Source organism: Phacochoerus africanus, chromosome 10, assembly GCF_016906955.1.
Source record: "Phacochoerus africanus isolate WHEZ1 chromosome 10, ROS_Pafr_v1, whole genome shotgun sequence".
NCBI lineage: Eukaryota > Metazoa > Chordata > Mammalia > Artiodactyla > Suidae > Phacochoerus > Phacochoerus africanus.
Genome location: NC_062553.1, coordinates 55,385,346 through 55,405,049, shown reverse-complemented (window position 1 = coordinate 55,405,049; position 19,704 = coordinate 55,385,346). Strand labels below are relative to the sequence as shown.

General features: G+C 41.1%; 1 protein-coding gene across 5 annotated transcripts in view; it reads left to right on the top strand.

Moving 5' to 3' along the window:
- Window positions 1-18,820, top strand: part of AASDH (aminoadipate-semialdehyde dehydrogenase) — a 38,118-nt gene extending 19,298 nt beyond the window's left edge. For 4 of the 5 annotated variants that reach the window (XM_047798867.1, XM_047798866.1, XM_047798865.1 and 1 more), the window contains 11 exons: window positions 1,919-2,154; window positions 2,508-2,614; window positions 3,667-3,839; window positions 4,984-5,176; window positions 6,086-6,201; window positions 7,969-8,770; window positions 11,021-11,107; window positions 13,199-13,362; window positions 14,964-15,086; window positions 15,564-15,695; window positions 18,135-18,820. In XM_047798867.1, the coding sequence (XP_047654823.1) occupies window positions 1,919-2,154; window positions 2,508-2,614; window positions 3,667-3,839; window positions 4,984-5,176; window positions 6,086-6,201; window positions 7,969-8,770; window positions 11,021-11,107; window positions 13,199-13,362; window positions 14,964-15,086; window positions 15,564-15,695; window positions 18,135-18,524 (2,523 nt within the window). In that variant the 3' untranslated portion in view covers window positions 18,525-18,820. The remainder of the gene's footprint in view (window positions 1-1,918; window positions 2,155-2,507; window positions 2,615-3,666; window positions 3,840-4,983; window positions 5,177-6,085; window positions 6,202-7,968; window positions 8,771-11,020; window positions 11,108-13,198; window positions 13,363-14,963; window positions 15,087-15,563; window positions 15,696-18,134) is intronic. The other variant, XM_047798868.1, reaches the window with a different exon arrangement.
- The last annotated feature ends 884 nt before the right edge of the window (window positions 18,821-19,704 follow it).

The following is a 19,704-nucleotide window of genomic DNA, read 5'->3' as shown; positions in this document are numbered from 1 at the left end:
TGTCTGGTAAGAACTATGTGAGAAATAAATGTCTGTTCTTTATGGAGTTCTTGTTGTGGCTCATTGGGTTAAGGACCTGATGTCTCTGTGAGGATGCAGGTTTGATTCCTGCCTCACTCAGACTGAGAAGTTAGGGATCTGGCATGGCCACAAGCTGCAGCATAGGTCACAGATGCGGTTTGGATCTGGTGTTGTGGTGGCTGTGGCAGAGGCCTCAGCTGTGTCTCCTATTCGATCTCAGGCCCCGGACCTTCCACATGACGCAGGTGCAGCCCTAAAAATAAAATTAAAAAAAAATTTCTGTTGTTGATAACCTACCCAGTCTGTGGTATTTTGTTATAGCGGCCTGAACAGATTAAGATAAAAGAGAATGAACTATTGATACATACAATGTGAATCACAAAGTCTTTTAAATCAACTTAGAGTGAAAGGAGCGAGGTCAAAGCAGAATACATGTTGTATGATTCCATTTTATAAAATTCTAGAAAATGCCAGCTGATCATTAGTGACCAAAAACAGATCACTGGTTGTCCAGAGGAAGGTCCCTTTGGAGGGAAGAGTGACAGTGGTACAGAGAGTTGAAGAACGTATTCATTCATAATGGCTTCACCAGTAACAGATCTCAAAATTCATGTTGTGGAAAAAAATTTGTATTGCACACCTTAAATATGTATAGTTTACTGGATGTCAATTATAGTATCTCAAAGTGGTTGGTTTTTTTTGTTTGTTTGTTTTTGTTTTTTGTCTTTCTGCCATTTCTTGGGCCGCTCTCATGGCACATGGAGGTTCCCAGGCTAGGGGTCCAGTCGGAGCTGTAGCCGCCGGCTACACCACAGTCACAGCAGCTCGGGATCCGAGCTGTGTCTGCAATCTCCACCACAGCTCACGGCAACGCTGGATCCTGAACCCACTGAGCAAGGGCAGGGACCAAACCCGCAACCTCATGGTTCCTAGTCGGATTCATTAACCACTGAGCCACGATGGGAACTCCTCAAAGTGGTTTTTAAAAATCTTTATTCATATTTTGCTTAAGCACCTTTTTAAACCCTTTTATATACCTTTTCTACATAGAAATAATGGAAAAGGAAATGTGAATTGATTTTATAAATTTTGTTTTTATCTTTAAACCTTTTTGTCTAACCTGCATAATGAAACATATTTTGCTTGTTTTTTGCCAGAACAAAATTTATATACACATTTTTTAAAAACTTCAGGGAGTTCCCATCATGGCTCAGCAGAAACAAATCTGACTAGTGTCCATGAGGACACAGGTTCAATCCATGGCCTCACTCTGGGGGCTAAGGATCCGGCATTGCCATGAGCTGTGGTGTAGGTTGCAGACGTGGCTCGGATCCAGCGTTGCTGTGGCTCTGGTGTAGGCTGGCAGCTACAGCTCCAATTCAGCCTCTAGCCTGGGAACCTCCGTATGCTGCAGGTGTGACCCTAAAAAGACAAAAACAAAAACTACTTCAGTAGTTTTCCAGGTATGATTTGCCATTTAATAAACTCATCTTTGGAGTTCCCGTCGTGGCGCAGTGGTTAACGAATCCGACTAGGAACCATGAGGTTGCGGGTTCGGTCCCTGCCCTTGCTCAGTGGGTTAACGATCCGGCGTTGCCGTGAGCTGTGGTGTAGGTTGCAGACGCGGCTCGGATCCCGCGTTGCTGTGGCTCTGGCGTAGGCCAGTGGCTACAGCTCCGATTCAACCCCTAGCCTGGGAACCTCCATATGCTGCGGGAGCAGCCCAAGAAATAGCAACAACAACAAAAAAGACAAAAGACAAAAAAATAAATAAATAAAAAAATAAACTCATCTTTAATTTCTATGTGAGCTCCCATTGTTAAGCTTTGAGGGGCATTACAGTTTTTATTTTTTACAGTGAAGGGAAAGAAATAATTTATTTTTAATATATCTGCAGGCAACGCCGACATTACTTAGAAGATTTGGATCTCAGCTTATCAAGTCCACTGTTTTATCAAGTAGTACTTCTCTTCGAGTATTGGCCCTTGGTGGCGAAGCATTTCCATCATTACCTGTTCTCAGAAGCTGGAGAGGAGTAGGCAATAAAACACAAATATTTAATATTTACGGTATAACAGAAGTATCAAGTTGGGCGACTTTTTATAGGATTCCAGAGAAAATTCTTAACTCGAAGTAAGAGTTTCAACTATGAAATAGAGTAGAGAGAAACTATTCCAGTATCTTAACATAGTGATGTTGATAGGCTCTGGGATGGTTATTTTAGAAACATTATTTATCTAGAACTCTAAGCTGGGAATCCAGAACTTTTGTTATTGTAACTGGTGCTACAGATCCTGCTAGAACTTTTTGTAACTAAACAGCAATGAATAACATAACCTTTCCACCAAACTCTTTTCCTCTTGGCAGTCTTTGAATTTTAACATAACAAACTTGTTTTTTTAGTATAATACAATTTTAATACATTGGTGAATGTTCTTTTGAAAAGAAACATTTTAAATCTGTTTTGGATTGTTGTGTTTTCATAGAGATGCATTGCCTGTGCCGCTGGGCTCTCCCTTGCTTGGGACAACAGTCGAAGTCAGAGGCACTGGTGGATTCGCAATTCAGGAAGGCAGCGGCCAAGTATTTTTAGGTTGTTTTATATTTGTTAGTTGGGAATAATTTTTTTCAAGAGAAAAAAAATCTGATGTTAATTTTTTTCTTTACTCAATTTTTCCTAAGTCTAGTATTTTCAGTGATGGTAATTTTTAATCCTTTCATTGAAATGAAATATTTAATAAGTTAACATAATTATTTCAAATAACAATGTCTAATACTCTAAAGGAAGATATAAAAGTAATTTAGAAACTATCACTTAGACCTTTATATTTCTATTGTAGCCAAAATTCTATTTAATTAGTATTCTAAGAATGTTTTTAATCACATATATACTTAGAAATGAATTTTGTTTTATCCCTTTGCTTACTGAGGTTATTATTGTATCTAATGTTATAACATTTAAAAATGAGTCCCCCTGCCTTTTTTTTTTTGTAATTTCTAGGGCTACATATGAAGGTTCCCAGGCTAGGGGTCTAATCGGAGCTGTAGCCGCCAGCCTTCGCCAGAGCCACAGCAACACCAGATCTGAACCGCGTCTGCAACCTACAACACAGCTCATGGCAATGCCAGATCCTTAACCCACTGAGGAAGGCTAGGGATTGAATCCACAACCTCATGGTTCCTAGTCGGATTTGAGCCACGTCGGGAACTCCAAATCCCCCTTTTTTATTTTTTATTTTTTTTGTCTTTTGTCTTTTTGTTGTTGTTGTTGTTGCTATTTCTTGGGCCGCTCCCGCGGCATATGGAGGTTCCCAGGCTAGGGGTCCAATCGGAGCTGCAGCCACCGGCCTACGCCAGAGCCACAGCAACGCGGGATCCGAGCCGCATCTGCAACCTACACCACAGCTCACGGCAACGCGGATCGTTAACCCACTGAGCAAGGGCAGGGACCGAACCCGCAACCTCATGGTTCCTTGTCGGATTCGTTAACCACTGCGCCACGACGGGAACTCCCAAATCCCCCTTTTTATATGAATATTCGCACTTTGAAACTTAGTAACTGAACTTTTGGAGATGTGCTGATTTGATGGTTTTAATATATTTTCCATGAGTGTTTTATTACATTGGTGTTTATATCTTGTGAAGGTGGCAGAAATAGAGTGTGTTTTCTCGATGACGAGATGACAGTGCCACTTGGCACAATGCGGGCCACAGGAGACTTTGTGACGCTGAAAGACGGAGAAATGTTCTTCTTAGGACGGAAGGACAGTCAGATCAAGCGCCATGGCAGACGTCTTAACACTGAACTTGTGCGACAGGTAGAGCTGTTTAAATAGTAGCTCTCAACATGTGTAGGTGTTAGAGGCAGCCAGCACTGACTTTCTGTGCCAGGGTTCTATATCAGTATTATTTAAACCTCAGATTTTTGTATTAGGGATGAATTACAATAGAAGGTATGGATAATTCATTGTGTACTTTATTCTCAGCATGAAGAGAGAGTTGTTTTTTAAATAAGTGACAAAATGGAGTTTGATAACTGAAAATAATTTGGCTTATTTTGCTCTAAGAGCTGTTATTTTAAAATAACATTAAAGGAGTTCCCGTCGTGGTGCAGTGGTTAACGAATCCGACTAGGAACCATGAGGTTGCGGGTTCGGTCCCTGGCCTTGCTCAGTGGGTTAACGATCCGGCGTTGCCGTGAGCTGTGGTGTAGGTTGCAGACACGGCTCGGATCCTGCGTTGCTGTGGCTCTGGCGTAGGCCGGTGGCTACAGCTCCGATTCAACCCCTAGCCTGGGAACCTCCATATGCCGTGGGAGCGGCCCAAGAAATAGCAACAACAACAACAACAACAAAAAAGACAAAAATAAAATAAAATAACATTAAAAACTATGTGTTGGTAATAGTGATAGTAGCAATTTTTTTTTTGTCCCTTTTTTGTCGTTGTTGTTGCTATTTCTTGGGCCGATCCCGCGGCATATGGAGGTTCCCACGCTAGGGGTTGAATCGGAGCTGTAGCCACCGGCCTACACCAGAGCCACAGCAACACGGGATCCGAGCCGCGTCTGCAACCTACACCACAGCTCACGGCAACGCCGGATCGTTAACCCACTGAGCAAGGGCAGGGACCGAACCCGCAACCTCATGGTTCCTTGTCGGATTCGTTAACCACTGCGCCACGACGGGAACTCCGATAGTAGCAATTTTTAAGAAATCTCAGGTGTAGGAGTTCCCATTGTGGCTCAGCGGAAACGAATCTGACTAGTAACCATGAGGTTGTGGGTTCGATCCCTGACTTTGCTCAGTGAGTTAAGGATCCGTGAGCTGTGGTGTAGGTGGAAAAAAAAAGGAACTTCTAGTGTATTCCAGAGTTTAATTTGTGCCTATTTCAGACATGTTAAGTTGGAACAGAAGTTGGTTTTTAAGTGTCCTCATTGGCAAACCGGGACAATCTCTCTTATAGGTTGCCGAAGGGCTTCAGCAAGTGGAGTCTTGTGCCGTTACATGGTATAACCAGGAAAAATTAATTCTCTTTGTGGTGTCCAAAGATGATTTAGTAAAGGATGACATCTTTAAAGAGCTGCAGAAACACCTCCCAAATCATGCAGTCCCCGATGAGCTTGTGGAGATTGATTCGCTGCCATTTACATCTCACGGTAAAATAATCGAAGCGGCTATGTTTTGGTGACAAATGAAACTAATTGTACTCATTACTAGTTTAAAGGCCACTCAAATTCGTATTATTTAAGTAATACTAATATGTATTGTGGTAGACCCTCTGTTAAATGCTTTGTATAATCAACTCATTTTCTTTCCAGAAAATCCTGTAAGTTAGGTAGTATTATTCCCATTTACTGATGTGGAAAATAAAGCCTAAGAGGTTAAGTAATTTTCCCAAAATCAAATTGCTAGTTAATGGTAGAGTTGAAATTTTGTCTAGGACTGTTTGACTTTTAAGACATGGGTTCTTAGTCACTGTATTCTATTACTGTCCTAATTTCGTCTTTAAATAATTTCATCTTTAAATATTTATTTTTTAATGTGGGAATTGCTCAGTTAATAGTACAGTTTTTTTAACTCTTTAAACGAGATCAGCATTGACCTCTCCTTTCTTTTTTCCTTTCTTTTTTTTTTTTTTAGGGCAGCACGTGTGGCATATGGAAGTTCCCAGGCGAGGGGTTCAATCAGAGCTGTAGCTGCCGGCCTACACCACAACCACAGCAACACTGGATTGTTAATCCACTGAGTGAAGCCAGGGATCGAACCTGCAACCTCATAGTTCCTAGTTGGATTCATTTCTGCTACGCCACAAGAGGAACTCCAACCTCTCCTTTCTTCTTATCTGTTCCCCACTGCGTTATTTATTATTGATTGAAAAGGGACCACTTTCTTTATTATTGATTATCTATGACAAACTATTGGGACTGCTTTCTGTATTATTGATTATCTATGACAAACTATTCTATAGAATTTCTAACCTTTACAATGAAAAATGTGTGTATTGTGAGTAATGAAGATGTGAAGAGTTCAAGCTTAAATTTTAAAATTGTTATTTCTCTTTTAAGGCAAAATTAATGTTTCTGAGTTAAATAAGGTTTATTTAAACTACACAAACTTGAAGTCTGGATGTAAACTCAATGGAAAAGAGGAACTTTGGGAAAAATTACAGCATTCGTGGAAGGTACAGCTTTAAGATAGAAATTTGTCCTAAAGAGGTTGTGTGTTTTCAGGGGATACAGCATCCTTCTAAGGATGTTATTGTTGCCCAGATGTTAGGTCATATAGCTTAATTTATTCAATTTGTATTAAATGAGGCCTAGTTCTCTACTGTAAGATTAGGTTAAGTCCCCATATAGCAGTCTATTTGAAGTGAGGTAGTCATAAAAGGCACAAGCAGACAAAATCCATCTTGGCATAACTTTCACCTGCAAGGGAGAGTGGAGAGCAGTAATGCTTGTCAGAGTTGCAGAAATAGCCAAGTCTCGCTACACTATAACCTTTGCTATAAAGGCTTAACATCATTATTCCACAAGAACATTATTTTTTTTTGCTTTTTAGGGCTTTACCATGGCATATGGAAGTTCCCAGGCTAGGGGTTGAATCAGAGCTACAGCCACCGGCCTACACTACAGCCACCGCAACACTAGATTCAGGCCACATCTGTGACCTACACCACAGCTCATGGAAATGCCAGCCAGATCTTTAACCCACTGAGCGAGGCCAGGAATCGAAACTTCGTCCTCATGGGTACTAGTCAGATTCATTTCTGCTGTACCGCAATAGGAACTCTCAGAAGAACTTTCTCAATAACAACATATATGTTTCTGCTTAAGGGAACACACACACACAAACAAAAGTTTATTTTGAAATTTATATTTTTGTTACCATGGTTTTGTAGGTCAATATAATTTTCTTAGATAAAATGTGGAGTTTTCTAAAGCGTTCTAAAAAGAGGATGTAATTGCATAGGCTTATCTGAAAATAGAGGCTGTTATTAAGTCTTACCCACTTTATTTTTAGATTCTTGGAAAATAATTTTTATTTATATGAAGTTAATGAAGATAATTATTCCTACATTACGGAAATATCAGACATTAGTACCTCATGGGCTTTATAATTAGTAAACCAGATGTTTTTATTTATTTTTTCTCTTTTTTGGCTGCCCCCCTGGCATGTGGAGTTCCCGGGCCAGGTATCAGCTCCCAGCCAAAGTTGTAGCCTAAGCTGCAGCTGTGGCAGTGATGGATCCTTAACCCACTGTGCCAGGCTTGGGATGGAACCTCATCCCGTTGCTCCCAAGACATTGCCGATCCCATTTGTGCCACAGCAGGAACTCCAAATCAGATGTTATTATAAATCTCTTCCCTATTGTATGGGTAGAAAGACTGTTCTAAAAGGAAGTATAATTTGCAGTTCTAGCTAGGGTAAGTCTGTGACAAAATTGGTAGCATAATGATGGTCTCCTTTACTACAGAGAACATCATTTTAAAATTTATTATTACAAATACTTATTTTGGGGAACTACTGCTCCTGCCAGTAGTGCAGTGGGTTATGAATCCAGCTGCAGCAGTTCAGGTCGCTGAGGAGGTGCTGGTCTGATCTCCGGCCTAGGGCAAGATTAGGGATCTGGTATTGCTGCAGCCCTAGCCACGATTCACTCCCTGGCCCAGGAACTTTCACATACCTCAGGTGCAGCCAAAAAAATGTTATTTTTGGAGTTCTCTTGTAGTGCAGTGGGTTTAGGATCTGTCATTGTCACTGGAGTGGCTCAGGTCGCTGTGTGGCCTGGATTCAATCCCTGGTCCAGGAACTTCCACATGCCGTGGGTGTGGCCAGAAAAACCGTTTGTTCATCTCATTACTGTCACCTATACATTACCTGTAAATGCTGAATTTTTTTGGTTTTAGGCCTTTAACGTCACCATTTTTCTCCCTTCTCAAATCTGTAGTCTGTTCTGGGTCTCTCAGAAGACTCTTCGAAGGTTCCTGACGAGTCCCTCTTCCTAAACAGTGGTGGAGACTCCTTGAAGTCCATGCGGCTTCTCAACGAGATTGAAAACCTTGTTGGCACATCCATACCTGGGCTTCTGGAACTTATTCTTAGCACTTCTATTTTAGATATTTATAATCACATCCTTCAAGCGGTGTTTCCAGATGAAGATCTGACATTTGGCAAGAATTATGCCCCCAAAAGAAAATTCAGCGATATTGTTAATCAAGAGGAAACCGGTGGAAAATCTTTACATCCGGAATCTGTTGTGTTTTTAAATTGTGACAAGGAGATAAATGCTTTTATCGCCCTGAGCAGAGGGAGTCAGATTTTGTCTCTGAATACTACTAGATTTTTAACTGAGCTGGGACATTGCCCTTCAGCCTGTTCTTCTGATTTAATTTCACAGACTAACATTCAAAATATGAAAAGCTTAAATCCTCCAGCTCTTACTGGGAAGTCAAAAGATCTGTCCTGTGTTGTTGCAAAAGTTTCTGAAGACAAGACACCTGTGACAGGGGCTGAGGACATGGAGCTGTGTGTGAGGTGGAGCTCAGACACAGGCAAATGTGTGGATGCCTCACCTCTGGTTGTAATTCCAGCTGCTGATGCGTCATTGGCAACTGTGTACATTGGCTCCCATTCTCGTAAAATGGTGGCACTTAATCTTTACTCTGGGAAGGTGAAATGGGAACAGATTTTGGGAGATCGAATTGAATCCTCGGCATGTGTATCCAAGTGTGGAAAGTTCATTGTAGTGGGTAAGTTTCTGAATTTGAGGTTTATAGAGATAAATTTAATTACCATATGATAAAGCTAGTAGGACCAAGTTAAATTTAAAAACCTACGTAGGAGTTCCCATTGTGGTTCAGTGGAAACAAACCGGACTAGTGTCCATGAGGATGTGAATTTGACCCCTGGCCTTGCTCAGTGGGTTAAAGGATTTGGCATTGCTGTGGGCTGTGGTGTGGGTCATGGACTCAGCTCAGATCTGGCATTGCTGTGGCTATGGTGTAGGCCAGCGGCTGTAGCTCCAATTCAACTCCTAGCCTGGGAACTTACATATGCTGCACCTGTGGCCCTAAAAAAAAAAAAAAATTATATATATAATAAAGACCTGTGTATTGTGGGTTTGATTGCTATCAAAGAATAATCGTTAACTGCATGTTGATTCACAGTGTGGGCCTTAAGTCAGTTTCTTTAGCTCTAAACCTGTCACTAACTCTTTGACCTTCAACAAGTTGCTAAACTTCATAGAACTTCATTTTCTCATGAGTGTATGGACATAATAAATAAAACATGGTGCTGCCTCACAGATTAGCCCCACACTGAATGGTGTAGAGTAGTGGACATTTATTATCCCACAGTTTCTGTAGTAAGGCACTTAGGGAGCTTGGCTGAACATTCTGGTTCAGGGTCTCTCATGTGGTTGCAGCCATCTGCAGCCTGGATTTGCTGGAAAAATCTGCCTCTACGATGGCTTACCCACACTGCTGGTGACAGAAGACTTCAGTTCTTTGCTCATTCTTGACAAGAAGCTTCAATTTCTGGGAGTTCCCTTCGTGGCTCAGCGGTTAATGAACCCAACTAGGATCCATGAGGCTGCGGGTTCTATCCCTGGCCTTGCTCAGTGGGTTAAGGATCTGGTGTTGCTGTGAGCTGTGGTGTAGGTTGCAGACTCGGCTTGGATCTGGTGTTGCTGTGGCTATGGTGTAGGCCAGTGACCGTAGTTCCGATTGGACCCCCAGCCTGGGAACCTCCATGTGCTGAGAGTGCGGCCCTAAAAAGCAAAAAAAAAAAGGGGGGGGGAAGCTTCAATTTCTTGCCACACGGGCCTTTCCATGGGTTGCGTGAATGCCCTCGCAATCTGGCAGCTAATTTTCCTCAGTGTCATTGATCCGAGAGAGTGAGGAATGCAGTACTGTTAGGACCTAAGACCAGCATTTTTGCTTTATTCTGTTACTAGAAACACATCATTAGGTCCAGCCCACACTCAAAGGGAGGGTATTAGGCTCTGCCTCCTGAGAGGAAATGTGTCAAAGGGTTTGTGGACATTTTCTTTTTTGGCCGCTCTCACGGCATGAAGAATTTCCCTGGGTCGGGAATGGAACCCGTACCACAGCAGCAACCTGAGCCATAGCAGTGCCAACACCAGATCCTTAACCCGCTGCGCCACCAGGGAACTCCCTGTGGACATAGTTTAAAACACAATACTCATAGAACTTTTGAAAGGATTAAGTGAGGCAGTTGCTTGTGAATCCTTTAGTACACTGCTAAGCACAGACTAAGTTTACGTCAAGTGTGAGCTCCTATCTGCTATTCAGTTTCATTAAGATGTATGTGACCTTTTTGATGGTGTGGAATCCAGGTATAAAGTATCTTGATTTCTACCCTTTTTAGCCCCAAACTACAGGAAGTTTCACTCTAGTGCTTGTGGAATCTGTTCACTAAAGCTTTTCAGACAAGTGCTTAGGAAGATGTCTCCCTACTTACATTATCCTGGCTAGAATATACTTGAATCTGGGTGTGATCCTTTGCTATTGAACACTGACATTTTGAAAATAATACTAGAGGAAACTTTCTGCTATACATGTGGGTGACATGAGTAATCCCTGTCCATGAAAATCAGCTCATTGAGGTTATTGTTTGCATCTCATGTCTATGTGGTACATGCTGGTCTCAGGACTTGGAACACTTTTTATTAATTTATATGCAGTAAAACTCACCCTTTTTAGCAAACGGTTCTGTTTTAGGAGATGCTTACTGTCATGTAACCACTGCCACAATCAACAGTCCATTATTCCAGAGAATTCCTGGGTCACTTTATGGTCATTCCTCCTCCCACCCTTAACCTCTGGCAGCCACTAAGCTCTGTCCCTGTGGTTTTGCTTTCTCAGAAAGTCATAGAAATGAAATCCTATGGTATGTATGTAGCAACTATGCTTGTGATTCATCCATTTCATCGCATGTATCAGTAGTTTGTTTTTATTCTTGATTATTCTATTGTGCAGATGTACCACAGTTTATCCAAATCACATTTGGATTACTTCCAGTTTTTGGAAATTCTAAGACTGCCACGAGTGGGATTTTTTGTGAATGTAAGTTATCTCACTTAGCTCAGTACCTGGGCGGGGAGACTGTATGCTAAGTCTAGGTTTAACTTTATAAGAAACAGCCACGCTGTTTTTCCAAAGGAAGTGAACAGACTCTGCCTTCCACCTTCAGTGTATGAGAGGGCCATTTGCTCTGCGTCCTTGTCAGCACTCGCTGTTGTCAGTTCAATTTCTCTGTAAATTTTAGCCATTTCCTCATGGGGTGGTATCTCGTGGCTTTCGTTTACATTTCCCTGGTGACCAATGATGTAGCTCTTTTTATGAGCTTATTTGCCATCTGTGTATCTTTTATGAAGTGTCTTTTCAGCTCTTTTGTGCACTTTTTTATTGTTACGGTTGTTTTCTTCAGGAGTTTTGAGAATTCTTTATGTATTCTGGATACTAGTCCTTTATCAGACATATGTTTTGCATGTTTACTCCTACTCTGTGGTTTTTTTATTCTCTTAATAATGTCTTTTGAAGAGAAGTTCTTAATTTCAGTGAAGTCCAGTTTATTTATTTTTACTATTTATTATTTTTTAATAGTTATTTCCCCAATACAAATTTTTTTCTACTGTACAGCATGGTGACCCAGTTACACATACATGTACACATTCTATTTTAGCACATTATCCTGCTCCATCATAAGTGACTAGACGTAGTTCCCAGTGCTACAACAGCAGGATCTCATAGCTAATCCATTCCAAAGACAATAGTTTGTATCTATTAACCCCAAGCTCCCCAACCACCCCACTCCCTCCCCCTCCCCCAGTTTATTTTTACTTATTGATTTTGTTTTTTAGAGCCACACCCCACGGCATATGGAAATTCCCAGGCTAGGAGTCGAATCGTAGCTGTAGCTGCCAGCCTACATCACAGCTCACGACAATGCCGGATCCTTAACCCACTGAGTGAGGCCGGGGATCGAACGTACATCGTGGTTCATTACCTTGTGGTCAGTTACCACAGTTAGTCGGGTTCATTACTGCTGAGCCAAATGGGAACTCCTGTGTTGTCTTTCTTTTATGAATCATGCTTTTGAGTCATATCCAGGAAATCTGCCTAGCCCTGGGTCCTAGAGACTTCTTCTGGAGCTGAAATGGAAGGGCTTTTCCATGGCCAGGACCGGGTGTGCTCCACTGTGCAGGACCCCTCTCTTTATCACCCAGAGTAGGTTGCTCTCTTGCTGCTAAGCAGCAACTGCCAGGAAGAAAGCACAGCAGATATTCTGTGAGCAGCAGCAGCGGTGCTCAAAGGCAGAGCTGCCTGGAGTGGTGGGCCAGTTCCCCAATTCCACTCGCCCTGGTGGACATGCATTGCAGAAGCTGGCGTGGCCTTTCCTTCATAGACTCTGCCACCCCCACTTGGTACCCCAAGACAGAACCACCCTGTCGTCTTACCCATGGCAGCAGGTTGGAAAAACTCGCCTGGTGTAGTTGGTAGGGTCTAGGCTCTGGAGCTTTACTTCTCAGACCCCATCTCCTGGTCCTGCCACATACTAGCTGAGTGGTGCCCTGGTAGCTTACCTCTGCTTGCCTCCGTTTGGTCCTCTGAGAAATGCACACCTAGTAGTGCCTGCCTGTGAGACCCACAGGGGTGAAGAGCTAGTGATTCTCAGAGTGCCACCCTTCACAAGGTAGCAGGCCAGTCAGCTCGGCTCTTGTGTTACTGTTAGCACTATGCATTCTGTGCACTAGGCATTTATCCTAATTACCACAATAACCTTGGATGTAGATACATCCACATTCAGTAGAAAAATATGAGGCCCAGTGATGCTAGTTTGCCCAAGGAATGGCCATGAATAAGTCTGAATCCAGGTCTGTCACAGCCTCTTGCTGCTGCAATGTGCTTCATGTTCATTTTTTTCCCAGTAGTGAAGCACTTTATAATACTTTTAAAATGGAAGATGCAGCTAGGTTTTTTACACAAGTTTTACGCAACTATTTGATATGTGCTTTGCTGAAGTATAAATCTGAGCCAGACACAGATCCTATGTACACATGAAGAACACTGAATATATGCTGTCATTGTTAGGCCAAGTAATTATTTTCCAGTGACATAGCTAAATCTCATCTTTTGTATTTTGTTTCCCAACAGGCTGTTACAATGGCTTAGTTTATGTTCTAAAAAGTGACAATGGAGAAAAATACTGGATGTTTACTACTGAGGATGCTGTGAAGAGCTCAGCAACCATGGATCCAACCACAGGACTTTTTTACATTGGATCTCATGACCAGCATGCATATGCTTTGGATATTTATGTAAGTGTTTATTTCACGTTCACACCATAAGGGTGGGTAGAAGAGCCTGAAGTTGTCAGGTGGTGTTGACTAGGGGACAGGTGTTATTGTTTCTCAGGTGGTGATCTGGGAAGATCAAGAAGTTGATTAAAAGCCTTACTAGACATTTTCACAAATAAATCTGCTACTCAGAGTTTTGAAAGTTTTAAAAAACTTAGAATTTAGCATCTTGACAATAGAGAAGGATCACAAAGACCTGATAACATAAATTTTAAAATTTAAGAGTTATAAAATTAAAAAGGAGTAAGTTGGGGGAAATTTTTGAAACACATGTGACAGTGTTAAAACTCATTTATGGGAGTTCCCGTTGTGGCTCAACAGTAATGAACCTAACTAATATCCATGAAGAGGCAGGTTCCATCCCTGGCCCCTCTCAGTGGGTTAAGCATCCAGTGTTGCCGTGAGCTGTGGTATAGGTCCTATATGCAGCCCGGGTCTGGTGTTGCTGTGGCTGTGGTGTAGGTGGCAGCTGCAGCTCCGATTTGACTCCTAGCCTGTGATTTTCCATGTGCCGTGGATGCGGCCCTAAAAAGACAAATAAATAAATAAAACTCATTTCTGTTTATGAGTACAAATGAAATTAAGAGCAAATACAAATTAATAAGAAAAATATAAAAGCCCAGATAGAAAAATAAACAAGGGATATAAATGAACAGGATCCTGAAGAAGAAACGGCTAGTAAGTGTTTAAATGTTTCATACCTTTAAGAATCAAAGGAATGGGAGTTCCCAGTTTGATCCTAGGTAACAATTTCACATCCTTTGATTCACTAAAATTCTTCTAGGAACCTAATCCTGGCAAAATAATCAGAAACATGGACAAATATATGCACTAAGATGTCTATTTCGAGGTTGTTTATAATACTAAGAGATCAGTTCCAAACAATTTTCAGTAATAGAAATTATTTTATGTTCATGTGGGATATGATCCATTAAAGTAATAAAGAGTTTTACAAAATAAATGAGCTAAATTAGATACAAAGTGTATATTCAGGATGATCTCAAGTATATTAAACTCTGTGTATGTGTTTGTGTACGTGTGTGTACCAAAAATATCACAAGGGGAGTTCCCATCCTGGCGCAGCGGAAACGAATCCAGCTAGGAACCATGAGGTTTCGGGTTTTAGCCCTGGCCTTGCTCAGTGGGTTAAGGATCCGGTGTTGCTGTGAGCTGTGGTGTAGGTTGCAGACATGGCTCGGATCTGGGGTAACTGGCTGTGGCGTAGGCCAGCGGCAACAGCTCCAATTAGACCCCCAGCCTGGAAACCTCCATATGCTGTGGGTGTGGCCCTAAAAAGACAAAAGACAAAAAAAATTTAAAAATAAAAATATCACAAGGGAAAATGCTAAAATATTAACAAGCAGTTTGCTCTGGGTGGTGGCCTGTTTTCTTATACTGACTTGGTTCTGTACATGGAGTATGTATTACCTTTACACTAAAACTAAAAATTACATTAAATAGACACAACATCAGGATGGACAGGATATGTGGATTTGTTAACCACCAGCAGAAACCAATTAATTTACTTTCTATTTTTTAAAAATTTGCTTTCTTATTTGCAGAAAAAGAAGTGTGTTTGGACGTTGAAATGCAAAGGAACTGTTTTTTCTTCTCCTTGTTTGAGCCTCATTCCACATCATTTGTATTTTGCTACACTGGGAGGACTTTTACTGGCTATAAATCCTGTAGGCATAAAGTAATATTTATTGATTTTATTACCTATTTTTCTTTGTTATTTTTATTTTTGCTTTGAATTCTGAAAACTTGAACTGGATTTCAATCATAGTCCGTGTATTATAGAACTAGAATTCATTAAAAATGATTGACACAAAGTCTAGAAAGAGGAGAAAATCTAAGTTATCTTTTATTAATTTTTTAAATTGGCAGAATGTTCTTAGTCCGATCAAGAACTTTGTGTCCATTCTCAGCATGGCGCTTTTGTGCTAGTTCTTTCTTTCTTGGTTTTTATCTTGGCTTTCATAAGTAGCACTCGTTAATTTTATAGTCTCTGCATGTGTAGTAGCTTCATTTCTAATGTCAGCATGCCCTTATAGCATTTTCTCATGTGTATAACTCTACCTCTGGGAGATTTGTGAATTTGCGGAGGGTAACTGATTAGTAGAATGCGTTAAGTGCTGTGAATTGCTTTTTGCCCACGACAGGCCACTGGGAACAGAGTCTGGAAGCATCACTGTGGAAAGCCACTCTTCTCTTCTCCACGGTGCTGCCTACAATATGTTTGCATCGGCTGTGTAGACGGGAATTTACTTTGCTTTACGCACTTTGGAGAACAGGTAAGAATTTCTAGTTGTTTTACCCAACTTTCTCAAAGGCATAGGAGTTGGTGACAAATGAAGTAAATTTTTTTGTTTAATTTTTTAATTTTTTATTTTTTATTTTATTTTATTTTTTTTGTTGTCTTTTTGCCTTTTCTAGGGCCGCTTCCCACGGCACATGGCAGTTCCCAGGCTAGGGGTCGAATTGGAGCTGTAGATGCCAGCCTACGCCAGAGCCACATCAACGCGGGATCCGAGCCACGTCTGCAACCTACACCACAGCTCACGGCAACGCCGGATCATTAACCCACTGAGCAAGGGCAGGGACCGAACCCGCAACCTCATGGTTCCTAGTCGGATTCGTTAACCACTGCGCCATGACGGGAACTCCTAAATTTTTTTATTTTTATTTTTATCTTTTGTCTTTTTAGGGCCACACCCTCGGCACATGGAGGTTCCCAGCCTAGGGGTCGAATGGGAGCTGTAGACGCTGGCCTGTGCCAGAGCTACAGCAACGCCAGATCCGAGCCGCATCTGCAGCTTACGGCAATGCCGGATCCTTAACCCACTTGAGCGAGACCAAGGGTCAAACCCGCAACCTCATGATAACTAGTTGGATTCTTTTCCACTGCACCACGACAGGAACTCCAATAAATTTTAAACATTATTCAGCTCATTGTGTTGAAAACTAGTTCTGTTTTAGTTGGCAAGCCACGGATTTCTTAATTGCTCCATGATGGTGTAGTAGATTTAAAAGATTCTACAAACATTGTTTTACTTTTGTCATCTTCTTTCCCCAATTAAAAAAAAAGTTACCAGTTTTTAGCCAACTTTTTTATAACTTCTATTCAGGTTATGAAAATTGAAAGAAACTCCTGCTTTTTCTATGAAAACCAAAATATGTCATATAACCCAGTTTCCACTGTATGGAGGTTCCATCTTCAACTTCATAATTGGCTGATTAGGCTCTTGGTGGGTTATTACATCTTTTGTTGGGATCATAATCTCTTACATTAAATACCCACAAGTGGCTGCGGTCCAACCTATGCTGTGTTTCTGACGTCGGGGCATCGGGGCAGCTTTGTGAACTTGAGAGTGTACTAGCTCCAGCGTAAGTGACCCCATGGCAGCTATGGGTGGTTCTCGGGAATTTTTGTCCTACATTGACCCTTCGTAGCCTAGCAGTTTCTTTTGCTCTATGTAACAGTTACTTTGTGATGAAATCTTTTTTAAGTTCACTGAACATTTTTTTATTTACAAAGTAATTTGAATATATTCTCACCTTGAATTTCTAAAAAGTAAGAAGAGGTAAATGCTATTACTCTTTTTAAGATAATTTTTTTTGGCCACAGCCACAGTGTGTGGAAGTTCCTGGGCCAGGGATCACCTTCTCACCACAGTCGAGGCATGCACTATAGCTGTGGCAACACTGGATCCTGAACCCACTGCACCACAAAGGAACTTCCTCTATTTTTTCTGAATGAACCAAAGAGAGATTAAAGTGCTTCTGAACAAGTCAGGGACAGAATAGAGATTACAAATCATATTTCATGAATATGCCCCCTCTTTCTATTTTGTTTTTTATTATACTGCTATTACTGTGTATTTGTGAACAGTATCTTAGATTTATGTGTTTTCTTCCTGTGTGTTTTCCTCACAATATCAGCTGATAGGTTTATCTGTAATAACTTTGAAATAAGCAAATATTATGTAGGGTAGACATACAACTCACAGCTTTTTGTTTAAAGCTTTAATTTAAATGATGATTGAACATAAACTTTTAGTCTCTTTATTTCCTTATACCTACATTAGGAGATGAGAATAAGATACAGTTTTTAATAAGATACATTGAAAACAAGGTGCAGGAGTTCCCATCGTGGCTCAGTGGTTAACGAATCCAACTAGGAATCATGAGGTTGCAGGTTCGATCCCTGGCCTTGCTCAGTGGGTTAAGGATCTGGCGTTGCGGTGAGTTGTGGTGTAGGTCACAGATGTGGCTCAGATCCCACGTTGCTGTGGCTGTGGCATAGGCTGGCAGTTACAGCTCCCATTCGACCCCTAGCCTGGGAACCTCCATGTGCCGAGGGTGTGGCCCTAGAAAAGACAAAAAAAAAGGAAAAAAAAGAAAACGCGGTACAGTTTTATCTTTGAGATTAGTGTCTCAACATATCAGTGAGAACCTTTGAATGGGATTCAAAATGCATTTTACTTCACAGTATTCTGCAGAGCAGTGATTCCTGTAACAAGGACACTTTGGTGTATTTTGTGCTGGATTTTACCATTGGGACAGAGGTCTGATCTGAGGATGCCTCGTTTCAGAGAAAGCTGGTACTTTCTCTGTGCATAGCTACCATCCCATAGCCTGCATCGCGCCTATCTTATTAAGAATTTCATAAGGCTTCAGTCTACAAAACTGCTGAAATGAGATGAATTATTTTTGCTTTTATCATCCTTCAGGTTTGGCAGTTCTCTACCAGTGAACCGATCTTTTCATCTCCATGTACCTCAGCATCAGAGCAAGAAATATTTTTTGGTTCCCATGATTGCTTTATCTACTGCTGTAACATGAAAGGTCAACTCCGATGGAAATTTCAAACTACTTCAATGGTGTATTCAACACCATTTGCCTTCCGTAACCACACGTGCAGCAGTGAAGCGTGGCTGGCAGCAGCATCTACTGATGGGAAATTGTGGATCTTGGAATCTGAGAGTGGAAACTTGCAAAGAGTGTATCAACTTCCTGGAGAAGTCTTCTCTTCTCCTGTGGTCTGGGAGTCAATGCTTGTTATTGGATGTAGAAATAATTATGTTTATTGTCTGGATTTATTGCATGGCAATCAAAAGTAATGAAGTACATTCCTTACTAGAATATATCTGTGAGATATTGAAAAGATTTTGCATTTTAGATAATGTGGATAATTTTATGTTAAAGATTGTATTTTGCTTAAGAAACTTGTCTATTTATTGGGAAAACAACCATATTTTACTTCCTTTAGGAGCAAAAAAATGCTCTTAAAAGAAATTACTGAACAAAACATCAATATATTAAGTAACACTTTAATTAGGCCACAGATGTTCTACTTTAGGTTTTTTGGGTTTTTAAAATTTTTTTTTTGCTTTTTTTAAGGCCGTACCTTCAGCATAAGGAGGTTCCCAGGCTAGGAGTTGAATCAGAACTACAGCTGCCTGTCTATACCACAGCCACATCAACACCAGGTCCGAGCTGTGTCTGCAACCTACACTACAACTCATGGCAACACTGGATCCTGAACACCCTGAGTGAGACCAGGGATTGAACCCTTGTCCTCAAGGATACTAGTCGGGTTCGTTACCACCGAGCCATGATGGGAACTCCCCTACTTTGGTTTTTTAATAGAATACCTCTGAAAATAAAGGTCAATATACATGGTCGGTTAAAAACTTTGTGATGTCATACACCAGCCACTCATTTACTGAGATTCATAACAAAAAGTTCTCAAAGATAGGATCTGTTTACAAATCAGGGTCTATAATTTAATATTTTAAAAAGAACAAAGTACCAGTGTAGAATAATATATACACGATATAGTTTCAAGTTGATATACCTACTTTTCTCAATTTTTGATATATGAACTTCAATAGTGAACATTTTTGCACCTGTATTTTCAATTTTTAAAATTTTGCTGTTTTAACAACTTTTTTGTTGTTTGGTGACTTGAAGGTAGGGAACACAGCAGAAACCAAGAACGAAGAAATCAAGTGTCATGATTTCTCACAAGGCTTAATGCTGCTTTTCCAGTCCCATTGCACTTGGGTCCTGTCTCCATTTGCCTGGTGGGTGAGTTGCCCTCGGTGAGCTATTCCTCTGGAAGCCACACTCTTTATGCAGCCCCTTCTCTTACATGGCATGGCCGTGGGCTTGGCCTCGGATTTGCTGCAACCAACAGAGTGCAGGGATGCTGACACTGTGCTGCTTCTGAGCCCAAACCTTAAGAAGGCCTGGCGGCTTCTCCTTTTATAGCTTTGGATGCCCTGAGCTACCAGCCTG